Source organism: Enhydra lutris, unplaced genomic scaffold (assembly GCF_002288905.1).
Source record: "Enhydra lutris kenyoni isolate GAN:26980312 unplaced genomic scaffold, ASM228890v2 scaffoldscaffold21, whole genome shotgun sequence".
NCBI classification, from domain to species: domain Eukaryota; kingdom Metazoa; phylum Chordata; class Mammalia; order Carnivora; family Mustelidae; genus Enhydra; species Enhydra lutris.
Genome location: NW_019154105.1, coordinates 65,552,772 through 65,579,302, shown reverse-complemented (window position 1 = coordinate 65,579,302; position 26,531 = coordinate 65,552,772). Strand labels below are relative to the sequence as shown.

Genomic DNA, 26,531 nt, shown 5'->3' with positions numbered 1-26,531 from the left:
CATCACGATGTTCCCTGTGCTGGGTCTTTTGTTCCCATGATTTACTCATGCCCTAACTGGGAGCATGTGTCTCCCACTCAGTCTCTCTGCCCCCACACCCCCTGGCAAGCATCAGTGTGTTCTCTGTACTTATGGGTCTGATTCTGCTTTTTGTTTATTCATTTGTTTTGGTTTTTACATTCCACATCTCAAAGAGATCAGATGGTATTTGTTTTTCTCAGTCTGATTTATTTCACTCAGCATAACACACTCCAGGTCCAGCCACGATGTTGCAAACGCGGTTCCATTTTCTTAAGAGCAGGAACATAAAAAAAAAAAAAATTCTTTAACATCTTTGTATGAAGCCGTCACTGCAAGTGGTTATGTAAATACTGGTGCTACAAGCAGACTCATTAGCACTGGGTCACTGATGTGTCCCACGGATTGTAGCCCAAGGCTTGGTCACACCTGGTGACCCACATTCCCAATGCCTAACCAGAGGAGTTCGGGGAGTCAAGCAAGTTGGCACCAAAGAGTCTGGCTTCTGGAACAGCGTGTGCGTTGTGTGCCTGTGCATGTGTGTGCGCACGTGCATGTGTGCACACACGCGCACATATGTGCGCGCCCTTAGCCCTCTGCCAAAGAGAAAAACAAAACAATACTTTCTTATTGCCTATGTTACAGAGAAGGCTCTTGGGACCCTCCTGCTCGAGGGAAGACCATCTAACTGCCAAGACAGGAAAACAAATGAACAGTTAACCCACGATTTAAATAACCATTCCAGAGAACAACAGAAGCAATATCACGAGCAGAAAGCCATTGATTGCTAAAGGAATTAAACTGACACTGGCTGCCAAAGGGCTGTTACTGGTAACATTATTTGGCCAGCAATTATTCCCTCAGCCAGAAGAGCCTAGAGAAGCCTCTAAAAAGAAAAAGGCGCATTTGTTTCCTCAAAGGCTGCAAGACGGGGCACCCCAAGAAGCAGGTGGGTGGGGCAGTTTCTGTGCATCTGGGTGTGCACCGTCTACCCTGAAATGGTCCCACTAAAACACCAAACTGACTCCTACCTACCCGAAACTGAGAAAACAGACTCCCTCCTTCATGGAGTCAACATCTGAGCACACACGGTGTCAGGCACTCAGCTCTAACTTCACACGGCCATCGAGCCACTGGAAGCTTCACATCTAGCACCAGGATGTCAGAGTCTTGAATTTTAGAGACAATCTACCAAAAGCTGTGTGTTAAGAAAGATTCTGAGACATACTGGATTTTAACAAGAATTAGTCCCGAATGCCCCATAAGGTGCTACTCACCTGCTGACCACGGAGGCCGAAGATGGCAAACCCAAGTTAAATGTCCCAGAACATGGACACCCATTTCCATTTGCTTTTGTGTGCTTTACACACACAGTCTTATTCTAGCTCTGTGGCAATCTCCATGGCAAGTCTCACCCCATTCTACAGACAGGGTAACTGAGGCTCAGAGTGAAGTGCCTTACCCCCCAAGTACACAGCCAGCAAGCAAGGGACTGGGGTTGGCCATTCTGCCACTCTGCACCAGCCCAAGCTCTTTGTGATTACACTCAAACAGGTATGCAGTTTTAGAGGGAAAAGGCCCAGTTCTACACGGGTTAAGTGCAGCCACTGGAGCCACTGGAGCCAGATGGGGGTGGGAACAAATTCGGATTCACCGAGAACCAGTTGCGGCCTCCAGCAAAGCCCTTACTGGAATCCCTGAGCTTCATGTCCACACGTCGAGAAAGGGAAGGAAGCCATACCAACCAGAGAGGACTATCTAAGGAACAGGGAGAAGCTTTGTGCACAGAAAGTTCTCAATAAAGGGTAGCCCTGGCTGCTGAATGCCATTACCCTTAGGCCTGAGACAAGCATATAAAAAAAGAAAAAGAAAAAGGAAAACAGAAAGAAAGAGAAAGCAAGCAGGCCACCAGCCCTAGGGCCAAACAATCACGGAGCCCTACAAAGTCTGCAAACAGCACAAATACAGAAAGGAGTAAAAGTAACCAAATGCCTTGATTCGTAACCAAAAAACATCAGATCCCTTCAGTTAGCGCTCAGAAACTCTGTCACAACAACACGCACCACCGCACCGCGAACGAGCCAAGAGCTTTGCGAGAACCTGACACACACGTCAGCGTGACTTCGCCTTCCCGCCAGCCCTCTGAGCCAGGAGCCGCCTCTGTCCCCACGTCACAGATGGAAGGTGCAGGCCCAGCTGTCAGTGACCAGCCTGCTGGGGAGCGGGGGACCTGGGGTCAGGAGACACGCAAGCAGCCACACTTCCCAGGACTCTAAAACGCACGAGAGCCGCTCACAGACATGATGCAGAAGTAATTCAGTCATTCACATTCTGTCTAAGAAAAGCTTTCAACCATGACAGAAACCTGTAATACTGAATTAAGGGCAGAGGTAGGGCAAATACTTTTGTTTTAACCACATAAAGCACTGCATGATTAAAAAAAAAAAAAAAAAAAAAAAAAGAGGTGGCTTGTCCTGCCCATACTTGAAATTGCAGGGAAAGCCTTTCCAGAACTCCAAACAGCACTGCCGGTGTGAATGTCGTTGGAACGTTGGAAACAGTCACAGGTCTCGCTCCACACATAGTTCTTCCAGAGCCTCACACGGAGGTGTCAACAATTAGCTCATTTTCCCAATGCTACAAACTGACTTTAGAAACCAGAAAGGACTGACTGCCCTTTTCTGCCGCCTGACCGTCGCCACCACGGACCACGCCTGCTCCTGAGAAGGGCCCGTCCCCACCCACCTTGCCTCACTGCCTGGTGTCCCCCCACCTGGCTGAGGGTACAGAGGGACAGATGTACACACTGGCCAAAAAGAGCCTGACTCCCTCAGGAACCGGGGTGATCCCAAGAGGCTCATGTGACCTTGCCCAAGTGGATCCTGTGACAGGCACATAAAACCTGGAGAAGTCTAAAGTCCAAAGGACTTGCTCCTGATCTTCCTGAGGATCCCAACCATTTAACTGAGAAAGCTGTGGCTGTCTGAAAGCATCCTGGGAACAGAAAAGATAAGGATGCCGAATTCTGGCCCACTCTGACCCAGAGCTGGGTTTACCAATTGGCTCCATATTCCTAAGACCAGGGAAGTCTTGTCCCCTCCCCTCAGTTGGAAATCCGAGTCACCCACAGTCTCTGTTTGCCCTGATTGCATAAATTTGTCTAAGCACTCAGCAATAAAATCATTGTTTAACCAGGAAAAAAAAAAAAAAAGACAACTATTCACTCCAAGGCTCCTTTGGGGGCGGGGGGTGCGGAGAGAGAAGGGCTACAAAAAAAAATCCCTGGAGAAACAACGTTCTGCCATGACTTACCAGTGTTAGGCACGCCATGGGGATGGGGACAGAGTGAGAAGCAAACAGTGAGTCGGAAGCCTGGTTCCTATTCGGGCAAGTCCTCTTTGCCCTCACTCAACCCACCTCCTCATCTCTGGGAAGGCTCCCAAGAGGAGGGGAGGTGAGGCCCGCTCCAGAGCTACTAGAGCGTGAGCCCCTTCAGGGGGCCAGGCCTAGCCTTCGGCCAGTCTCTCCTCACAAAGTTTTTCTCTTGTTGGCACCCCTATGGGATCAAGTTTTGATTAGCCCGCAGGCTGCTCAGTACAGATCACCCTGCCCCACACTGCCCAGCCCCAGAGGAAACAGAGTTCTTCAAAGTTCCAGGGATCTTTGAAGGGTTCTTCAAAGTTCCAGGGATAAATCAGCTTAAGTGGTCATGATAACATTTTCTTTAAAATCAAACAATAAGAGAGAGAGAGAGAGAAAAAGCAGAGTCCACATAATAAGGACAGTTTTTTCAGTTCTAGTTTTATCTCCGTCCAGAGTCTCAACTTAAATTGTGTAAGGCACAGGGGATGGGGGTGCAGGGGATTGTCAAAAAGGTTTACAGGCCACTCATTAGTCAGCATGGGAGGTCCCAGCCCTTGCCCTGAGGAGTTTACTACCCCCCACATCCTGCTGGGAAGACCAGACCAAGCGCAGCAACAAACAAACCAGGTGCTGAGCTGTGGGTGTGGTCTGATGACCCAGCAAAGGGTCAGGGGAAAAAGCCAGGACAGCGGAGCAGGCTCCCAACTCCATGCAGGGGCCGAGAGCCAAACAGCTTTAGCAGGCAGGAGGAAAATGGAAAGGGCCCTCATCTGCAAAGGGACCACACAGGGCCAGCCCTGGAGGAGACCCAGACCTCAGCCCTGAAGGGCTCTGGGAGGGGCAGTAAGCCGCAGAGCCGAGGAGAGCAGATCAAACTGCCGCAAGAGAGCAAGGCTGGAGGACTGGGTGTCTACAGCAGCAGGAATCCAGGACAGCATCTCATCGAGGGTGCCACCCGAGAGGACACAGGACAGGGCAGATTGGGGCTGGACACTGGAGAGGCATCCTGCCGGCACCAGCCGCAGCCAAGGGACACACAGGAGCAGGCTTGTCCGTGGGTCAGGACCAGTGAGTTACATGGGGAATGGTGCTGAGTCCAAGTGCCAACAGCAAGCTCCCTGGAGCCAGAGGGATGAGCCTCGAGAGAGGAGCTGGACTTGGGGCGAGCTGGAAAGTGAACTGTGAGAGGAGCCCGTCTGATGTGCCCCACCACAGGAGCCACAGCCCCCATGTGATCGTGTGATCGGGACAGCGCTGAGGGCGAGGAAAAGGGTGACAGACTCCTCAGATACGTGTTTAACTTGCCATTAAAGAGGAAAAACAAAAGACAGCGGGACAAACATTTGTTTGAGAGGAGGAAGAAAAGATCAAGCTTCTTGAATGATGAAAGCATTCCGGGCAGGATGGCAGGAGGGGAGGCCCCCAGGCTGCCTGGAAAAGGCTGGAAAGAGCACAGCCCTCCGACACGACCTGTGCTCCAGTCTCTGACTCAACTTACACCACGGCAAGATTAGACTCTTCCCACAAGAGAGCTAGTGCTGCAGGGACCTCGGCAACAAAGCAAGGCGGGTCATCACGCGTGATCCCCACAAGACCCACCGTTCACAGCACCACAGTGGCCACACCTTCATAGGCCAAGAGCCCAGGCAGCCTGCAGGAGAAGCACCAGGGGGCCAGGAGGCCCAGGTTTCAATCTCAACCTCCTCAATGACCACCATCAGCAGTGTGACCTTGAGCACATTCCTTTGCCCTTCCCCTGAGAATGGATTATCAGATGACAGCCACCGCAGGTGCCCAGAAAATGGCTAGGAATTCTTTCCATTGCTGGGTACTACAAAATCACGCTTCTCAGTATTTCCCCAGCAGGGCCGTGGGGAAAAGCAGAGCAAGGAAGAGCATGGAAGGCCACAGCTGGCTTCACACCTTGCCATCGGTGACACGCAGTTGGGGGGTGGGGGGAGAGGCTCTGGTCTGTTGGGACGTTCAGTGGCCTGTCCAGGTCTCCCAAGGACTCAGCCTTCAAGGAGGCCGTCCTGGTGACCACCCGCCTGACCTCACAGCGAGAAGGCCCCCTGAGGACCTCCGGGGCTGCTCGCCGGCAGCGCGGTTCCCAGAGAGCATCCCCCATCTCACCGAAAATGGCATTTGGGAAAGCAACTGTGGGGAACCTCTGTTCAAGGCCGTGCTCCTTACAAAACACGCAGAACACCGAGTTAATAGGCGGCCTGGGTAGTGCAATGTCTTAAAGACGAACCGGGGCTTCCAGCAAGCCTGGCCGCTGCTGCCGTCTGATCCAACAGGGCGCAGGCTGCCCCCGCCTGCCCCCCGCACGAAGGCTTCCCCCAGAATCCTGGGCAAGGCTCCCTGGCCGGGGAGAGGGGGCCGGGCCTGGCCCGGATCGGAGAACAGGCTGCAGTCCCCCGCGGGGCGACAACAATCAGGACGCGGCGGCTCACCCTTCGGCCTCTCACTGCCTCCGCCGAGGCCGACCCCCGGGGGAAAATCTCTGACTGCCTCCGCCGAGGCCGACCCCCGGGGGAAAATCTCGCGGAGCCGCACACACAATGCCTGCGGGGAGGCGCGCGGGGAACACGGCGGCCGCGTGCAAGCCTCAGCTCGCTGGAGCAGTGGTGTGCAAAACACACACATGCACACGCACCCGGGCGCACCCACGCTAGGCGCCCGGCCGGTGGGCGGGCCGGCCGCACTCACCATGAACGCCGCGGGGCTCAGGGGCGCGCGGCCGGCGGCTCCATGCCCGGGCGGGCTACGGCGGGCTGCTCCGGGGACCTCGGGCGGCGGCTCGGCGCGCGCGCGCGCGGGCGGGGGCGGCAGGCCGCTCAGTGGCGCGCAGATGCCGCGCGGCCGATGGGATCGCGCGCTCCGCGTCGGCGCATCAGGCCTGGCTCACGGGCGGTGGGCGGGGGCTATGGGCGGGGAGGGGCGGGGCTCCCAGCTCCCTCCACCTCCCTGGGGTCCGCCCCCCCGCCCGCCCGGACGGCGGCCCGCACCCTCAGCAGAGCGGCACCGCACTGGGAAACGCGCGCTCCTCATAGGCAGCGGCGAGACCCCGAGCACGCGGAGCTCCGCTCCCTAGCGCTTCCTGGAATGAGAAACGTATGTCACCGAACCGAGCTGCAGAATGTGTCCGCGCGCCTCCGCTCTGCGTAGAGGGCTGAGAGCACACGGTTGCTCATCTTTCTTCCGCAGGAAGGTGCGTCCAGTCCAAGGTCAGGGTGAACAGCGAAGCCCATCCCGATGGGAACCTGACGAACGACTGCTCCCGAGGGGGGCAGCTGGGAGGGGCGTTAGGATCCGTGCGGGCAACACCACTGCCCTGTCCTTCGGTGACACTCACCGAAGCCAGTCGCACAGTGCATCTCAGATGGGAGCATCCCACTACAAACCATACCCCAGCTTACAGGTGCTGGGGCAAAATTCCTTCCCGGCAGCCCACGGGTCCAACGTCCAGGGGTGGACAGACTGGGTCTGGGCCAATGCCAAGACTCCCCGGGGACAGAAATGCACAAGTCTCCAGACTAGGACAACGAGGCTTCCCCAGCTGACTTGCTGGAGACCAGCATTCCCAAATTGCCACCAGAAACTTCTTCACTGGGAAGAAGCCTAGGATTTCCACCCAGCTGTACTCAAGAAGATGGAGGAGTAACAGGGAGCACCTGCAGACACGGGAATTGCCACAGGTCATTGGCAGGTGCAGCCATTTTGGAGGACAGTCTGGCATCCCTCAGGGGCCAGTACACCGACCACACCCCTGGGAACCTGCCCAAGAGAAACAAAATGTCCCTCCACAAAGAGACCTGTTGCAAATACTCACAACATGAACTCACATTAACTGAGGACATGGGATGGGCAGGAAGGCTCGGTGCACAAAGGCTACTGGACAGGCGAACCCCAAAACATGCCTAAGGTCATCTGGAAGATTCCGTTTCTATGAAGTTTCTTTAAAAGGCAAATCTCTAGACAGAAAGCAAATTACTGTTTGCCTGGAGCTTGAGGAGGGAACTGCCAACAGGCCTGAGGGAACTTTCTGGAATGAGGAAAACATCCTAATACTGGAGTGCACTGATAGCTGCATAGCTACATAAATTTCCTAAAAATCACTGAACATGGACAACGAGAAACTGTATAGTAATTATATTTCAATAAAGCTGTTTCAAAAAGTAACAGGAGGATCAAGGGAGAGAGGTTGATTCTGGAAGGATTAGGGAAAACCTTAAGAGAAATTACTCGAAATTTGGAAGACAAAAGCTTTGGAGGGTGGGGTGTCTTTTCACTTCATCCCTGGGCACTTTTAACATATCAGCCAGTTTATTCAGTCCTCCAGGAGGGTGTGCCCATGTTATTTATTACTTTATTAGAGCCCAGAAAATGTGACAGACACACTAACTTGTACACTGATGTCCAGTAGAAAGAACAACTCCAGAGGTTGTATTTTCTTGTTCCCACCAGTCTGTAGGTTTAAATCCAACCTAACAATCTTGTTCTAATTCTTTTTTTGTTTTTATGCCAATAAATGCCTAGTTCTTCAAATACCCTTATCATCAATTTTACCATCTCACTCAACTTCTCCATGTTTTAAATGAATTTTTGACCTATGGTCATGAATGAATGAATAAAAGAAAGAAAGAAAAACGGAAGGAAGGAGGGAAAGGAGGGAGGGAAGGAGGGAGGGAGGGAGGAGGAAAGGGAAAAAAGAAAAGGTAAATGTCATGAGAAATCGGCAGAATAACTGTTTTATACCAAGAGAATAAAGAGACAAAAAAGCTAAGGGCAATATGCAAGCCTGATTGGATTCCGGTTCATAAGAACAGTGTGGTGCAACTGGGGAAAAGCAGAATGTGGTCTGGTCTTGAACATGGTCACAGTCACATGGAATTACTGACCATCCCCCTAGGTGTGCTAACAGCCTCATGCTGACCGTAGGACAGCTTCCACTCTGTAGACCTGTATGCTGGCATATTGAGGGGTAAGATGTTACGATACCTGCAACTTACTTTCAAATGGTTCCATTAAAAAAAAAAATAGAGGCATGATAATATGAATATCCTAATGTCAGTGACTGTTCCGTCTCAGCGGACCATATATGGTGCTTACTGAATTATTCCTGGAACCCTTCTGTAGGTTTAGAGTTTTTCTTCACAAGTGAAAGGGACTATGCAATGTCTGGTGACTGTCCTTCAGATCTTGTTGCAAACAGCAGAAATGCACCCCCTGTCCTGCCCTCCGGGACAGAACAAGGCCCATCATTCTCTCCCAGCATCAGCTTCCGTTGCTCACAGCACTGATCACACTTGTAATTACATGTTTATTTAAAATGTATTTCCCTCGGGGTGCCTGGGGGGCTCAGTGGGTTAAGCATCTGCCTTTGGCTCAGGTCATGATCCCAGATCCTGGGATCGAGCCCTGCATCAGGGTCCCAGCTCAGTAGGGAGCCTGCTTCTCCCTCTCCCTCTGCTTGCATCTCCCCCTGCTTGTGCTCTCTCTCTCTCTCTCAAATGAATAAATAAAATCTTTGGAAAAAAAAAAAAAAAAAGATGTGTTTCCCTCAGGGGACCATAAAACCTCTGAGAACAGTGGCAGTCATTTCCCCTCCCTCCCTTCCATCCCTCCATCCACGCACTTCTGGTGACTGGCCCCAGGAACACAGACGAACACAGACGAGCACAGTCCCTACCCTCATATCATCCCAGACCAGCAAGCAGACGACTGCTAAACCACAGACGTGCCCAACACACCTCCCAGATTTCCAGAGTCCCCGGAGGCAGCTGACTGGCCTATGGGCTAACTGGGCTTTCTGGAAGGAGTTCCCGGAGCCAGAGAGGGCTAACACTGCCAAGCTCCCTTCCCACAGATGAATGGGTTCTCAGCCCTCACGACTCCTACGACACCCAGGGCTGCATACACTTTAGAAACCAGCCCCTGGATCTCACAGGGATCAAAAGATTACCAAAGGAACAACTTTCAGTCCTGGGGATTTGGTTAAGTAAATCATGTTACACAGAAGGCCACTACTTAGTAAAAAACGAGATCATGAAAGACTATCTAAGGATACGGGAAAATGCCTATGTTGTCATAAAAATAAGAAGAAAAACGCCCACAAAGTGGTATGTTTTGAATTTTGACACTCATTCATCCACTTAACAAATACGTATTAACTACCCACTAAATCTTGGCGCAGTTCCAGACCCTGGAGATAAAGAATGGTTGAGCGAACACGTTCTAGACCTTGCTTTCGTGAGCTCGTAGTCTAGCAGGGGCTGAGAGGCCGTAAAGAAACAACCGAGCAAGAACTTAAGATGGGAAATAGCGAAGTCTGTGACCGTGATGACTGATGGGGGCCTGAAAGGTCATCCAGACAGGGAGGGCAGGCAAGACCTCTTGGAACACTATCTAGGAGGGAGCACTGGGCTGAGACCCAGTGAGTCTCATTCAGTCCTAATGATCCTATGACGTAGAGATTGTGTTAGGCTGAGCCATGGCCCCCACTTAAAACCATGCTGGAATCCCCAGCACCTGTGAATGTGACCTTCTATGGGAGAAGGGGCTTTGCAGATGTGATTAAGGTTATGGACCCTGAGATGGGGGGAGATTATCCTGGATTATCTGCAGGGACCCAAAATAACCACAGGTATCCTTAAAAAGGGGAGGCAGAGGGGGGTGTGACTATGGAAGAGAGGGAGACAAGAGGATCAGAGGTTGGAGTGAGGTAGCCACATGCCAAGGAATGCCAGCAGCCTCCAGAAGCTGGAAGGGAAAAAAGGGACTCCCTCCTAGAGCCTCTAGAAAGACCAGCCTGGCCAACACCTTGATTTTGGCCTGGAAAACACAATTCAGACTTCTGACCTCCAAAGCTGTAGGAGAATAAATGTGGGCTGTTTTCAGCCCCCAAGTCCGTGGCACTGTCACAGCGGCCCCAGGACACTAACACAGGCAATGCCAGTGTCCCCTCCCCCACCTCTCTGTCCCCAAACATGGCACCTGAGGCTCTGAGTGGCCTCTTCGGAAAGGCAGCAGATGGGAGGTGGCAAGGTCCAATCCGAACCCAGGCTGTCCGACTCTAGAGCCGAATTCTCTGGGGGACTACCCTTGAACTAAGATTTCAGTTTCCTACACCGGTGCTCCCTTCACACGCCCACAGCCATGTTAACGATTAGACTCAGCCATGAGACCAAGAAACAAACAGAGCACTTGCCTATTACTTCCGGAAACACCACGGGTAGTTTCCACTACCTTCTACAATGCAAAGGCCCCATCCAAAGTGCTTCCACGCCGACGAGTGTTTTTTTAAAAGTAACACTCTGAGTTCAAGTTAGACAAGTCACAGAGAGGTGTGGAAAATGCCTCACTCTCCACCAATCTGAGGTTTCTCAGAGTCCTACACAGTCACCTATGAAGGAGCACAGAATATAACACTGCAAACATGCCACTTTGGCACACTATTCCGAGTTAAAGTCTCTTGAGAAACAGTGAGTGCAAGGACACTCTGGCCTTCGTCTGTCCCCCTGAAAGCAGGAATAAGTCTCCTGTGTGAGAGGTACCCTCCCTGCATCAGGAGGGACAGAGGCATCCTTGCCACCAGAGACTGAGAACTCAGGGCCAAGAAGGCTGCGTCAAAAAACCTTATTATGTCTTCACTAATCTACTACCCCAAGTCCAAACCCAAGTCTCCCATACATACAAAATTAGTTTTTTTCCTGTTAATCTGTCTTATGTTTCATTACAGGACGGGCAATGGAACCTAGAAGGGGAGAAGGGAAAATTTTCCACCCCTAGCCAGCTGATCAGGTCTCCTCAGGCCGCCTGCCGTACATTGGGCCCTGCACTCCAGGCTGGACACACAAGACAAGCCAGCCAGCCCTAGGACCCTCGCTCACTGGAAATGTCTTCCCACTGCTCCAATAGTGTTTGAGAGACTATAAAATACCTGAGAATCTCAGTCTTGCACTGCGAATTAGATCAATGGAAGAGCGGTGTTTTTCGGCTGTCACTCTTTCCATGTCAACACATTAAACTGCCCAGACAAGGGCAAAAGCATTTGAAAGCTCCCAATGGCCATCTATCCGGGTCTTCCTAGGAAGCTGCCTCCGTTCTGCTGCTACCATGAAATGCATCTTTCTGGTTCTAGTGACAGGATGGGCCACCAGAATGCAGACGCCATTGCCGGAGTCCAAGGCCAGTGAGAAACCGGCTTCAGAATGTGAGTGGTTGGGGGTATAGCTCAGGGTTAGAGCATTTGACTGCAGAACATGAATGGTGCCCTCCGGCTCAGCACAAGCCTACTGTAGCTTTGAGTCGTTTCTTTGTTCCAGTTTCCCCAATACCTGGCATGCGCATGCCAAAGAGAGTGTGCGCAGCTCACATGGCCTACGGACGACTGTATTTATGTGGTCGAAATGTGTATGCAAGCAGTGTGGGCAGGTGGGCACTAACCTGTCAGAGCCCCCCCCCCCAGGAGGGGCTCAGAAGTCTTGGGGTGAAGAGGGCGTTCCTGTTTTACCCTACCTACATCGATCATTTGTGTCTTTTTTCATAAATTATTTTGAATTTGAAACAAAACAAAACAAAACATTTTTAAAGCCATTTCAGATGGAATCCAAGGCTGATTTGCCAATTGCAATTTCCAAACCACACTGAACATTCCTGCAGCAAAGCTGGTTTGGTTTTTGGTTTTTGGTTTTTATGTGTTTTGGTTTTTTTTTAATTTACCCTCCCACAACAGCGAAGGTGTAGCCATGAGGTTAGACTGGAACAGGAGGAGCCACTGACCTTTACTGAGCTCCCACTGGACGCCAGCCGCTGCCCCGGGAGTGCTTTCAGCCTACTTGACCCTCCAAGCACGGGCAAGGTGCATAGGACCTTTGGAGAGTGGGAAACTGCAGTTCGGGCAGATAAAGTCACTGGCCCAGGGCCACACAACTGACTGTGGATGATAGAACCAAGACAAGACTTGGAGTCCCCTGATCCCAGTCAGAATCCTCTCATGGTTCCCCTGCCTTCCCAAACTGCAGACCTCTCACCCCTGCCCTGTCACAGGCCCCCAGGAAGATCTGCAGGAACTAATATGTAGGCTTCTGTTCCCAAATCCCTCTCTCTTCCTGGGAGCCACATAGGCAGACAGATGTGGAATTTATCACTTCCACATCAGGAAAAATAAGCAAACCGTAAGAGGTACTATGCACTGGAATTTCAGAGTTTATATCCCTGAAAGGTACTTGAAGTACAAGAGCTATACTTCTCAGTATAAGAGCTATACTTCTCAGAATAAATTAACCATTACCACAACAGTGGGAGACAATCTATCCAAAGAATAAACACAGAGGTCAAATTCAATGACCTTGTCATTTTCCCTACAGAAACTTCCCATCACTGCTCTCCCTTCTCTTCCAGAAAGGCCTCATGTACAACAAGTCTGATAAATAATTAACCTGCTCCTTCTCCAAAAACCCAAATTAAGCGGGACTGGAAATTTTGTGTGATCACTTCCTGAGACTCCACCGAAAGGTCCCTATTGCACACAAACACATGCTGTCTGGCACCTCGACAAGCCCGAATATCCAGAACAGGTTCAGCTTCCAGTAAGGGACCACCACAGCTGTTGAACGTAGCCCTCTTTGCTCTGGCCACTGGGCAGCTCAATGTCCGATCTGTACTATCCCTCTGGAGGGACATGGGTTGTGTGTGGGGACACCCACTCACCTCTGGCTTCATCTTGCTATCTTGGGCCCAAAACTCCTCAAATTTTTCCTCTCTCATTCTGCACGCATTTTTTGTTTTGTTTTTTTGTTTGTTTTTTTAAAGATTTTATTTATTTATTTGACAGAGAGAGCGAAAGAGCACAAGCAGGCAGAGCAGCAGAGGGAGAGGAAGAAACAGGCTCCCCACTGAGCAGGGAGCCCGATAAGAGGATTGATCCCAGGACCCCGGAATCATAACCCGAGCCTAAGGCAGTTGCCTAACCAACTGAGCCCCCAGGCGCCCCTTTTTATATTGTTTTAACTGTTTCTTTTTTAAAAAAAGATTTTTTTAATTCTTAAGTAATCTTACACCAATGTAGGGCTCGAACAGACAGCCTCAAGATCAAGAGTTGTATGTTCTACCAAAGGAGCCAGACAGATGTCCCCTACACACATTAAAAAAAAAAATTTTTCTTAGGGGCGCCTGGGTGGCTCAGTGGGTTAAAGCCTCTGTCTTCGGCTCAGGTCATGACCCCAGGGTCCTGGGATCGAGGCCTGCATCAAGCTCTCTGCTCAGCGGGGAGCCTGCTTCCCCCCACCCCACCCCCAGTGCCTGCCTCTCTGCCTACTTGTGATCTCTGTCAAATAAATAACTTAAAAAATTAAAAAAAAAAAAAAAAAGACTTCTTTAAAAAAAATATTTCTTAGACTGGGATGGCTGAGGGGCTCAGTCTGTTAAGCATCTGCCTTCAGCTTGGGTCATCATCCTTGGGGTCCTGGGATCGAGTCCTGCATCAGGCTCCCTGCTCAGCGAGGAGCCTGCTTCTCCCTCTGCTTCTGCCCCTCTCCCTGCCTGTGCTCGCCCTCTATCTCTCTTGTTCTCTCTCTCTTAAATAAATAAATAAAATCTTTCTTTTTTTTTAAAGATTTTATTTATTTATTTGACAGAGATCACAAGTAGGCAGAGAGGAGGGGGGAAGCAGGCTCCCCCTAGCAGAGAGCCCGATGCGGGGCTTGATCCCAGGACCCTGGGACCATGATCTGAGCTGAAGGTAGAGGCCTTAACCCACTGAGCCACCCAGGCGCCCCAATAAATAAAATCTTAAAAAATATATTTTTTAGAGTAGACACGCACACAGAACAAAATTTAAAAGATACGAAAGGATATACAGAGAAAGCAGGTCACCCTCCTCCCTATCTCCCACATATCCAGTGCATTCCCCTCTCCAAAGCAATTCGATCACGATCAGCTGTGTAAGTGTCCTTCCAGACAGAGTCACTGTGTCTACAAATATATGCATGTATCTTTACATGTACAGAGCACACTCAGAGAATGGTTATTTGTTTTGCTTTTTAGGATCTGCACTTTATTCCACTTAGGGATTTAACCAATTCCCTACTGCCAGGCATTGAGCTTGCTTCCAACCTTTGGCACTGGAATCGATACCCTTAGCAACCATCATTTTACTTACATACTGATTACTTATATACTGATTCATCTCTAGAAATGGAAACGTGGGTCAAAGGTGCCCTGATGGATTCATTCATTGTACGTTATTTTTTTAATTAAAATATTTTTGATGTACATAGTTCTATGACTTCTAACAGCTACCGCCACCACAGAACAGAAAGTTCTACATCTTTCTTCCAGCCATCACCATCACAACCAAGATGAGGAGAAATTCTACCAGCCCCAAGACCTCCTCCCTGCTCCTTGCACCCCACACCATCCCTGGAACTACGCCTGTGATTTCCAGTGTGTCACATGTATGGAATCATATAGCCTGTCAACTTTTGAAACTAGGTTCCCACGCTCAGATAAAACCCCCAAGGCTCAGCCAAGATTGTCAATATGGTGGATTACACCAACTGATCTTCAAATGCTAAACCAGCCTTGCATTCCTGGCAAAAATGCCACTTAGTTGTGGGGTATGACTTTTTTTTTTTTTTTTTTTTTAAGTATTAATGGATTCAACTTGCCAATATTCTATTGGGGATTACATGCATCTTCATAAGGGAGACAGGTCTGCAATCAGATTTTTCTGTACTGCACTTGTCTCCTTTGGTATCAGGGTAATAGAGGCCTCGTAAAATGTGTCAGGAGCTGGGCTCGCCTCTAAAACTGATGTTATTTTTCTTTAAATACTGGCAGAACTCACCAAGGACACTCCCTGGGCTTGGAGATTTCCATTTCTTTGATAATTAGAGGGTGATTCAGGTCATCTAGTCATCTTGGATGAGATTTGGTGACTTGTGATTTTCGAAGAAATGGACCATTTCATCTAAATTCTCAAAACTTATGAATGTGGAGTTATCCGTGACATTCTCATTGTTGTTTTAATTTCTGTGGTATCCCCTCTCTCACTCTTATTGATAATCTGGTTTGCTTCTCCTTTTGTCAATTTTGCTAGCGTTTGATCAATGTTCTTCATCATTTCAAAGAATCAGCTTTTGGTTTCACTGTTATTTTTCATTTTCAGTTTCACTGATTTCTGTTCTTATGTTTATTATCCCCCTCCCCTTGGCTTACTCTGGGTTTATTTGCTTCTTTTATGGTTCTTAGCGTAGAAAATCAGATTATTGATCAGAAAACTTTGTTCTTTTCTAACATGAGCCTTTTAACACTTTAAATTTCCTTCTAAGCATTATATCCCACAAATTTTGGTATGTTCTATTTTCATTCAGTCCAAAATATTCTCTAACTTTCTTTGTGACCTCCTCATTGTCCCATGATTTATCTAGAAGTGTGTTACTTATTTAATTTCCAAGTTTTGGGGTGGGTTCTTGCTATCTTTGTGTCACGGCTTTGTGATCTAATTCCACTGTGGTTAGAGAACCTATTTTGCGTCATTTTAATCCTTTCAGCTTTATGGTTGCTTTTATAACACAGGTTATAGTCTATCCTGGTGCATGCTGTATGCATGCTTGTCAAGAATGTGTGCTGTGCTCCTGCGGGAGGCCGGAGCATTTTCCAAACACCCATCAGTCCAGCCGGCCCATAGTCAGTCCTTCAGAGTCCTGGCTGATTCCGTCAGTGGTCTATAGGTCACCGTTTAGAGTCGACAACCCAGTAGTAACTGTGGACTTGTACACGTGTTCCAGCTCTGCCCATTTCTGCTTCATGCATTCCACAGCTCTCGTGGGTACACACACATTCAGAGTCATTCTGTCTTCATCAGGTGACATTCTGCCTCGTCCCTGGGAACTTCCCATCCTCTGACATCTAATTTTTCTTATGCTACTCTATCTACTCCATCTTCATTCCAATTAGTGCTTCCCTGGTATATCTTTTCCCATCCTTTCATTTTAACCTACGTATTTTACATGTGAAGTGAGTTTCTTTTAGACAACACGTATTTGGGTCTTTTTAATTTTCTTACCCATTCTGACAATCTGTCAAGATTAGGCCCTCAGACACACAACTGGTGTGTTCAGAGCATTTATATTAATATAATAACTGATATGTTTCAGTTTATTATCTTGTCTGTTTTGTTTTTCCTTCCTCTATTTCCTCCTTCCTGCCTTGGTTTCATTTTTTTAACTTTTTAGAATTTCATTTTAATGTCTTGTGTTTTTTACTCTCTGTTGTAATTTGGCAGTTGACCTAGGGATTATAATGCACATTTAATTGTTTTAGCCTCTTACCACCATATCCCTTTATGTCACATCTACAGACACTGAGAACCCAGATGATGTTCTAGTCTTTGCTTCCATGGAACACGTTAGAAAGAGCTCACGAAGAGAACAGGGGTCTGTTGCACCTACCTAGAGCCTCACTCTTCCCCTCCTCTTCCTTCTGAATGTTCCAAGTCTCCTTAAGGTATAATGACCCTTCCATCTGAAAAACGTCCTACAGCAACTCAGATATGCTGGCAACAAATTCTCCCATGCTTCCTTCATCTGCGACCCCTGTGTTTCACCTGCAACCCTGCAGGGTTTTATGCCCGACACAGAATTTGGAACTGATGGCACTTTTCCTCCAGTACTTTTTAAAAACCAGGTTTCTGATGTAAACAATCAAAGTCATTCAAATTGTCATTCCCCAGTAAGTAATCCATTTTCTCTGGCTGCTTGTAAGATAGTTTTTGTCTTTATTTTCAGCAGTTCGATTATGATTTGTCTCGGCATGGTCCTCTGTGGCTTCCTCCCATCTGGAGTTCACCAAGCCCCCCTCCCCAAGTCTATAAGCTTAGATCTTTTGTCGGATTTAAGCCATATTCAGACACTATCTAGTCCAATATGTTTTCTGCACCCCGTCTTTCTCCTCTCTTTCCAAAACCCCCAAGAGCACCACTGTTCAGCCTGTCAGTACTGCCCTACGTGTCCCTAAAGCTTAGTCACTTTCTCCAATCTTTTTTCTCTGTATTGTTCAGACGGAATGGTTTCTATGGACCGATCTCAAAGTTTACGCACTCCTTCTGCTATCATCTTTGCTCTACTACTGAGACTATCCAGTTAGCTTTTTGTTGTTTATTAGCTTTTTATTGTTACGGTTATTTTTTTTTCTTTTTAAAGATATTACTCATCCATCTGTCAGAAAGAGAGAGAGCATAGGCAGAGACAGAGGGAGAAGCAGGCTCTCCACTAAGCAAGAAGCCTGATGTGGGTCTCTATCCCAGGACCCTGAGATCATGACCCGGGCTGAAGGCAGACACTTAACCTACTGAGCCACCCAGGCAATATAATAAATAAAAAATAACATGTTATTTTTATTTTTCATTTAAAAGTTCTGTGTAGGGGCTCCTGGGTTGTGGCTCCAAAGTCAGCTGACTTTTCAAAGCCTTCACGGCGCCTGTTGGCTACAATCCCCACCATGTGCATCGCCCAGCGGCCAGCATGGGACCCAGGTGCCAGTCTGTTCCTGAAGTCCAGTTCTCAAGTCTACTTTTGCTAGTTATGGTCAGATCCATGCATCCACAACTTGGGAGTCAGCCCAGGAGTTCATAATAACCTTCAAGGCCACTTTCCTGAGCTCTTCCTCTCTACAATGTCTCCAGAACTTACAGATTCCCTGGGTCACCCCTTCTCTGGTTTTCTAGCCACACACACACCTCCCACAACCTTGGGCCAAGTGGTAGAAGGAGAGAGAAGAGGGCATCAGCGGTCTCCTCCACCATCTTGGGAATAAACCTCCTCTCATCAGGTCCCCTTCCTGAGAGTTTCAGACTCCTGCTGGCCCATTTCTACTGTTGGGAGACTGCACGGGGGCTGGGGTATGAGAAAACAGAGAAAAGGAAAAAATGAAAATTAGGGTTTCTGCATTCTGAGTGTAAGAGTACCACTCCTCCTCCAGAACTAGAAAGGCTTTCCTAGTGCTAACTCTGATCTAACCCGTCTCTAATACATAGTGCTTATTAACACCCATCTCTGGGTCTTAGGATACCTTGAGTTTGGGCTGTGGAATATCAGAGGAGAAAAAAATGGTAGGGTCAATCGAGTCAGCGGTACTCTGAGCTGTGGTCTTTTCCCGTGGTCCACCTGCTACCGTTTACTTTCCAGAAGGCTCGAAAAGCTACTCTACATATGATGTATTATGTTCCAGTTTTACAGCTGTGCTTATCAGGAGACAGGTTAGAGTGTGTTTGCTCCTTACCCACAACTAGGACCTGCTCTTTTTTGTAAACGGGTTCAACCCTATTTTGAAGATGAAGGAAGTTTTCTCAAGTTGTTTTAGAATTACCTGCAGGCCCGTCACCAGCCCCCTGCACTGACCATCCCGGCTTTGTCTTTTCTGCAGTTTGTGATGGTTTATGTTTTTCTGACCACCCAGACTTCACAGCACCCAGAAGTGAGGAGAATGAATATTGCTCTCAGCTGTTCTGGATTTGCCGCCTTCTGGGATTCTAGCTTTCACATCTAAGGGCTGACTGGAAATTCCAGAAGGCCATCCAAGTCGTTCCAGGTTACACACGCCCAAACACATGTACGCTTCTCTGCTCAAATGACATGTCTTATCCAGAACATGGGAGCCCACAAGCCCGCACTGCCCGTGGCGGTCCCTACCCGTCGGCAGCTGCCTTGGAGCTCAAACAGGATGCTGTCTGAATCCCCGAGTCTATGTACCTGCTGTAAGGTCTCAAGGATTTACAAACGATGCTTGGAAGCATCTCTCTAAATGTGGGCAGCCCTGAGCTCCTCTGACATCTCAGAATACAGAGACCTGCTTTGACTTCTTAAGTGGTCTTTTCCTCTAAATAAATAAATAAATAAATAAAAATCAAAAGACCACGCATGAGAAAATTATTGAAAGGAAAAATACCCAAATGCAAACAGTGGTTATTTCAGGGCGATAAGATGTCCAGTGTATTCTTTTCCTTAATAGGTTAACATCTTATACATCTTCTACCAATTAACAGAACCAAGATAGTAAGTATTGCTAATTTATCTTTATAAATCCAACCCCCGTTTCCGATAGTTCGAGCAACCAAGAGACAATAAACCACAACTCCCGCACGCCAGGCGATGGCAGCGAGATCTTTTAGTAAGATTTCATCCGCACATCTTCACCAGAGTACCCCAATTCCCCAGCAAGTCGCCGCTTCTCAAACCCGGCTGCGTGTCAATGTCACGGGCAGAACGCAAACAACAGCAAAACGCCAGTCAGGCTGGAAGGGGGCTATGGGAAGAGAGAAGTCAAGAACAATTCTCAAGTCTTAGACTTGAGAAAAAGAAGAAGACTTGAAAAAGAAGGCTATCACTTTCCAAAATGGGGAAAGATGCAAAGGGAACAGGCCCAATGGTACAGAAAAAGCAACGTAGGAGTCAGACAGGAAGTGGCTGGTGGATACCCAGTGGAACATGCAGGCAAGGTCTACAGTTCAAGGATGAGGTCCTGGCTGGGAACAAATGTGAGGGCTGCTGGGGAGCCTTGAGTCCCACTGAGGTCCCCTAGGGGGTGACCACAGACAGAGAAGCACCCGAGAGGCCCTCTAAAATCCAAAGGGCACCCCGCAGGAGAGTGCAGTGACCCGGAAGTCAAGGTCAGAAAGGCTCGCAAGGAGCAGAAGAGAGGTGTATAAGACCTGGGCTGAGGAATGACCCCTGGACCTGGGAACGGGCGGTCACTTGAAAAACCAGTGGCATGGAAACCCTAGGATGGGTTTCCATCACACCGTTTCTGCACGCCACTTCTCTTCACAGGCTTATCACAGCCGCAATGACCTGCAGAGTTATTGTGCTTCAAGCTGTGTGTCCCTGATCTATCATAAGGTCCAACAAAGGCAGGGGCCATGTTAGTCTTGCCCTTCACTGTAATCCCGGGAGGGACCCCCACGGTGGCTCAACTTTACGGGGCAAAGGACCGCTGAATCCAAGAAGGAAGGCTCCTCTTTCTTCACAAGGCAAAGGATGTGCCACCCCAAGGGGCCAATGTGGCCAGAGCCCTGCCCCGTACAAACCCAAGGACAGGAGACCCCAAGACAGCTATGTTCAAATGCATTCTCCACAACTTTATTCTCAGGGGCCTCTCCAGTTCACCAGCAGCTGCCACGATGGGCGTTCGGTATATTCTGGACCATTTATTTAACCTGCTGTGGGCAAAGATGGCTATTTGCCTCTTATACCCACCAACCCCTTCTCTAACAGCAGTGTTTCTGTAATGTGAGTGCGCGTGACCAGTACCTGGAGCATTTGCTAGAACACTACTTGGGGTGCCCCCAGCCCCACAGTTTCTTCAGTGGGTCTGAGATGAGGCCTGAGAACCTGGGTTTCTAACAAACACCCAGATGGTGACAACATTAGTCCGCAGACCATACTTTGAGAACCATGCTTTAGGGTCATTCTCATAGCTATCCTTGGTCATTTTTGTTTCCCCTGTTTAGAAAATCTCTCTGAAATAATGTAAGCAGAGAGAAAATTACTTTTCAAAACCTTTATGAAATTTGAAAAGATATCTGAAAGTAACATTTCCTAAAAATGGCAGCCATGTACCCATACGTCTCAAGTTAAGAGACTCTGGCCCAGTTACGAGGAAGTCCAATGCGTCCCAGGGTGCCCTGGGCAAATCAGAGGTAGCATCTCCCACTTGCTGGACCTATTAATTGAAAGTCACAACCGCCCCTCCTTGAGTACTAACTCTGGGCCATGGGCTCTGGGAAACATGGGACAAAAATATTCCACATACGTGATATCTTATAACAATCTAGTGAGTTGGATTCAGAGTGCCCTTGCTGCCCAGGAGTAACTGGCCAAGGTTACACAGATAAGGGGAGGCAAGGCTGGAGATCACACGCAGGTCGGCAAGTCCAAAGGCCTTGGCTGGTGTGCGCACCTGTCCCCTCAGCTGCACCGCAGGCTCCTTGAGGTGTCCCGACCCAGCCACAGGCCTGGCCTCGGCACAGGGCAGTGTTTGCTGAACGTGTAAGTGAAGGGGCGCATGGAGGCGTCAGGCTCATCCTCTCACACTGTGTTCTGTTTCTTGTGTGTCACAAGAAGGGGACAATAATAACAGCAAACACCTGCCGGCACTTAGGACATTCCGCGCTGTTCCGAGCATGTGATGTCCACTCGCACACTGAATCCTTGCCCCTCCAAGGCTGGTCCTATGGCTCTCCAGATTCTGGAGAGGAGGAAATGAGGCTCAAAAGGGTTATGGGACTTGCCCACCTAGCTGAGCTGTGGCAAAGCCGGGATACCGACTCCTGCACTCTGACTCCAAAGTCCACGCTCTTAAATCACTGTGCGATAAACACATTCCAAAGAGAGCAGGAAAAGGAACTCGAGTCTCCTAAGCCCTTCTTGCTGCTTCCGCTCTAACGGGAGTCGTTGGCACTGCTTGGGCTCACAGGCCCGGAAACTAAGCCCTGGCTCCAGGCTCTCTAGAGAGTGGGAGCCGACACCTGTGACAGCAGCCAGCTCCAGCCCGATGCCCGGGGGCCTCTCCACCACACCAGATCCCCGGCCCGGGATCCCCCACAGGCCTTGCCAGCCCCAGGAGGGAGGCATGGGATTAAGGGCCAGAGACACAAAGCAGGAGCGAATAAGACGCAGGCCAGATTGTGTGACTCATGCAGGTACAATTACATCCTTTATTATTGATGCCTGAAGCCAGATGGCCCTCTTCTCTGCAGTACTGTGTTACCACATGATTAGCGGACCTAGTCATTTCAGTTCACAAAATTCCTTTAGGTTCAAGAACATAATCCGGGGCGCCTGGGTGGCTCAGTGGGTTGAAGCCTCTGCTTTCGGCTCAGGTCAGGATCTCCGGGTCCTGAGATCGAGCCCCGCATCGGGCTTTCTGCTCGGCGGGGAGCCTGCTTCCTCCTCTCTCTCTCTGCCTGCCTCTCTGCCTACTTGTGATCTGTCTTTCTCTCTCTCTGTGTCAAGTAAATAAATAAAATCTTAAAAAAAAAAAAAGAACATAATCCATGTTCACCTTAAAAAAAAAAGGTTCAACAAAGATAACAAAGAAATTCAAACACGATGCAAGTGATACTAAGAGTCATGGGAAAATCTACAGAAGCACAATGGTCACTTTTTTCCAAAGTGTGGATTTCTTTAAAAATTCAGCTTGGCTATTTAGTTTCTAAGAAATTTATAGCAGAGCTTTGCATATAAATGCATCACCTTTTAATTGTATGCTATTATACTAAGCCTACACAATAAGTGATTCCAATTCAAAATATAACAATCTGTAAAAACGAATTCCAACACCGGTGTACTTGCTAAGTTCCCTGGGCCCAGACAATCGCAATAAGGAATGTCAGACAATCTTCAGAACACCTTCAGACATTCAGTTTGCTGAGGCAGAAACACATGAAATGCATGCAGATTCCCCATGCTGTTCAAGCCAGAGCCCCAGCATGCCCTCACCGCCTCCCACACATGCCATGCCCCTCTACCCAGCATGTCTGGTACCCTCAACCCACAAGAACCACAGCGCTGGGCAGACCCCACTTTACTCCTCTGGACTAGTCCAAGAGCCACATTCTTGCCAGGGGGACTTTTCACTCCTTAGGTAAGTAAAATCCTCCGGGACTGCCCAGAGCCTTCAGGTGAGAGACAGGTTCCAGGCCCAGCCAATGGCACAGGCCCCAGGGACAGCCCCTCCCACTGCTCCCTGGGTGCAGGCCACACACAGCCCTGGCCCCTCAGCCCCTCAGCCCTGGCACAGGCCGCCCCCACTTTCTCCCGCCCCTTCCTTGCAGAGACTCAGAGGAGCAGCGCCCTAGGGTAGGGTCTACCTCTGCCCAAGTCACTCAGCCGGTCTCTTAGGTGCTTCTTTGGTAAGATAATAATGGTACCTTCTGCAGAAGGCAGTTACAAGCTTTAAATGAACTAGAAACCCAAGTGCTGACTCATCTGAAACTGGCACAGAGGAAGCACTCAATTCAGGATCCCCCGTCTTAGTAACTCTGCCACACCTCTGAACTCATCCGTGTGTAAGGCCTGGCCCAGCAGGCCCAGCCCCGCCCCCATACACACCTACGGTTCTCCTCCTCCTACCCGCCCTGGAGTCCTCTCCTTACGAGAGGGGCGCTCTGGAGCAAATGCTGCGGTCACTTCTCTCAGCCCAGCGCCACACCTGAGGCCGGGCACTTAGTAGGTCCTCAAAAGTATTCACTGAACAACTGTCAGTGAATACAAAACTGAGGTGGGAGGAGGCAGCCTGCTGGGGGGGGGGCAGTGTCACGGCATTGGGCAAATGGCAGTCTGTGAGGATGGCTGGGACTCAGAGTGCAGGGGAGGATGCAGCCGGTAACAGTCAAAGTCCAAGCCATAGATACCTTTGGCCTTGCAGAGTCTGTGCACGAGCCTTCTTTGAAAAGATGAGCACATGCCTCCAGCTATCGGCATCCCAGTGATGAGATATGACAGGCCAGGCCTGACCCTTGTACCCCACTCCCTCCCCCTGCTCGGAAAAGGGAGCAGCTCCCAAGCCAGCAAGGGGAAGGGGTACTCCTACAGGGGGGAGGAGGGGGATGAGCGATGGCCCCTGCATTCCTGGCCAAATCTGCAACGGAAGGATTACACTCCAAGAAACCCATGGGACCGGAGGGGAGAGTGCTTTAATAAGGAACACAATTAATAAAAGTTTGACAATAAACACATCTGCAACTAGTACTGGAAAAACCGATCAAGTGACATTACACAGAGCGAAGCCAGCTCTCCCCTGTGCGCATGCGGGAAGCGACAAGGAATGGAAAAGGTTAAAGGCATCAACTTTCTGATGACAGACTCAGATTTTAGGAAGTGGGCATGCAGAGCAACACAAAGTTTTCCAATTTCAAAGCCTCCAGAAAGGTCATTTTCGCAAGGTTCATAAATAGCGCTGCACAGCATATTTCTGCGTTTTTGGGTCTCGTATACCTTTTGTATTTTCTTTGAATCTTTCTGAGCATTCTCTCGAAGTGGTACTTTTCCAAATAACTTCCATCCCAAGTCATTTTGTTTGTCAAGTCTTGCATTCTGTTTTCTAGCAAGCAAATTCCTATAGGAAGAAAATAAGAGGGTTAGGGAACTTCTGGGTATTCACAGAAACACCAGGACCGCCAAGTCACTCTCTAATGAAAACAAGTAGACCTTCCTTTGAGAGACCACCATGAGGAACCACAAGTTTTAATTCTGCAGACCTGTCATCAGAGAAGACACAGAATTATGCAACCGGGAAAAAGCCCCATAACCACAAATAAGCTTTTTGTTGTTCAACTGTGACATGTACAAATTCTACAATTCGGAGTAAGGAAATACCTTGTATCACAACAAAATATCTCAGAAAAAGTGAGGTTTTTTTTTTTTTTTTTTTTAACTTATTTGAGAGAGAGAGATCACAAGTAGGCAGAGAGTCAGGCAGAGAGTGGAGGAAGCAGGCTCCCTGCCAAGCAGAGAGCCCGATGCGGGCTTGATCCCAGGACCCTAAGATCACGACCCAAGCTGAAGGCTGAGGCTCAACCCACTAAGCCACCCAGGCGCCCCCAGAAAAAGTGAGTTTTAAAGTCAGACTGAAGTGAATTGAAACCCTGGCCCAGTTACTCACTAACTGTGTGAATTTGACCAGTATATTCATCTCTTTGAGCCTCAGTTTCCTTATGTTTAACAAGGGTCTTTGTTGGAATTAAAATGACAGGTACATAGTCAGTGCTTAAAAAATAAGAGCTGCTAGGCGCTGGGGGCTCAGTGGGCTGAGTGTACGACTCTTGGTTTCGGCTCAGGTTATGATCTCAGGGCCGAGAGATCGAGCCCCGCGTCAGGCTTTGTGCTCAGTGTGAAGTGTGCTTGAGATTCTCTCCCTCTCCCCCACCTCCCACTCTCACATGCTCTCTAAATAAAGAAATAAAATCTTAAAAAAAAACAAACAGCAGTTGCTTTAATAATTAACCTCTAGCTTAGTTGAAGTTATCTATAAGGTAAATCTGCATTATCTCTTCATAGAGAGTCTCCACAGGCCATGAAAAGAAAGCCACTCAGCCAGCAGTCATGAGGTCTTCCCTCCCAACATGTAAACAAAAGTCTCGAAGACCACAGATAAGTCCCCACTGGTAGTACAAAATAAACTACGTTTCGGAATGTACGTGCTGGTGCATTCATTAAAAACAAACAGTTTCCAGGGCTCACTGGAAATGTAAAATGACCCTGCGGCATCTCCTGTGCCAGAAAGGAAGAAAGTGCTCAGGGAAAAATGGGGACGCGTCTAAAGGAAACAGAAGCCAACGTGAAATACAGACTCTCCCTGGCTAAATCGGGAACAATCTAGTCGTTGAAATAAATAAGGAGGGCAAGGGATTATAATCCACTGAATAAAACAAGAATCCAAAAGCCCATATGGATCTGAGCAAGCACAAAGAAGCGGAGGAGGAGGGATGCAGCCTCAGAAGCACAGGCAGGTGCATGGACATGGGAAAGGACCAGTGGGCGCTCGGCCTGGCAGCTGACAGCTGACGATGATGGTTTCCACCGATTCTGAAAGCATCTCCCACAAATTCCTTGTCAGTACAAAGGCAAGCCTGCTTGGGCAGGTGCTCAGAGCCCGGGGTCCCAGCACAGAGGAGCTGGCACGTGCCTCCCGCTCTGGGGCCCCGACAAGAGCCCACCACGCTGATGGCGGCAACGGGCAGTCGGACTATCAGAGAAGATTCCTGAAACAACTAACGGGATGTGAATACACACTGTGGACTAGGAAAGAGCGCGAGATTTATGTTACATTTGCTGATCTTGTAACCACACAGCGCTTATGTAAGAGAGTGCCCTTGCTCTTAGGGAAGGTACTCGTACTTCCTACCAGTTCTTCTAATGCTTCCTAGAAATACTTACTTGCTTATATGGCATAGATACCACAGTCACACACCAGATAAAACACAGGAAGTGAGGGGCACCTGGGTGGCTCTGCCGGTTAAGCATCTGCCTTTGGCTCAGGTCATGACCTCCGGGTTCTAGGATTAAGCCCCAGGCTGGGCTCCCTGCTCAACGGGGAGCCTGCATCTCCCTCTCTCCCTGTTCCTGCTCTCTCACTCAAATAAA

At 49.1% G+C, this 26,531-nt stretch overlaps 1 protein-coding gene across 6 annotated transcripts in view; it reads right to left on the bottom strand.

The window, feature by feature from the left end:
* The window catches only part of LOC111149332 (TBC1 domain family member 14), a 102,591-nt gene that overhangs the window by 32,020 nt on the left and 44,040 nt on the right, over window positions 1-26,531 (bottom strand). For all 6 annotated transcript variants that reach the window (XR_002640757.1, XM_022506328.1, XM_022506327.1 and 3 more), the window contains one exon: window positions 24,384-24,504. Coding sequence is in view for 5 of the 6 variants with exons in the window: in XM_022506328.1 (XP_022362036.1) it covers window positions 24,384-24,504 (121 nt within the window). In the remaining variant the exon portion in view is untranslated. The remainder of the gene's footprint in view (window positions 1-24,383; window positions 24,505-26,531) is intronic.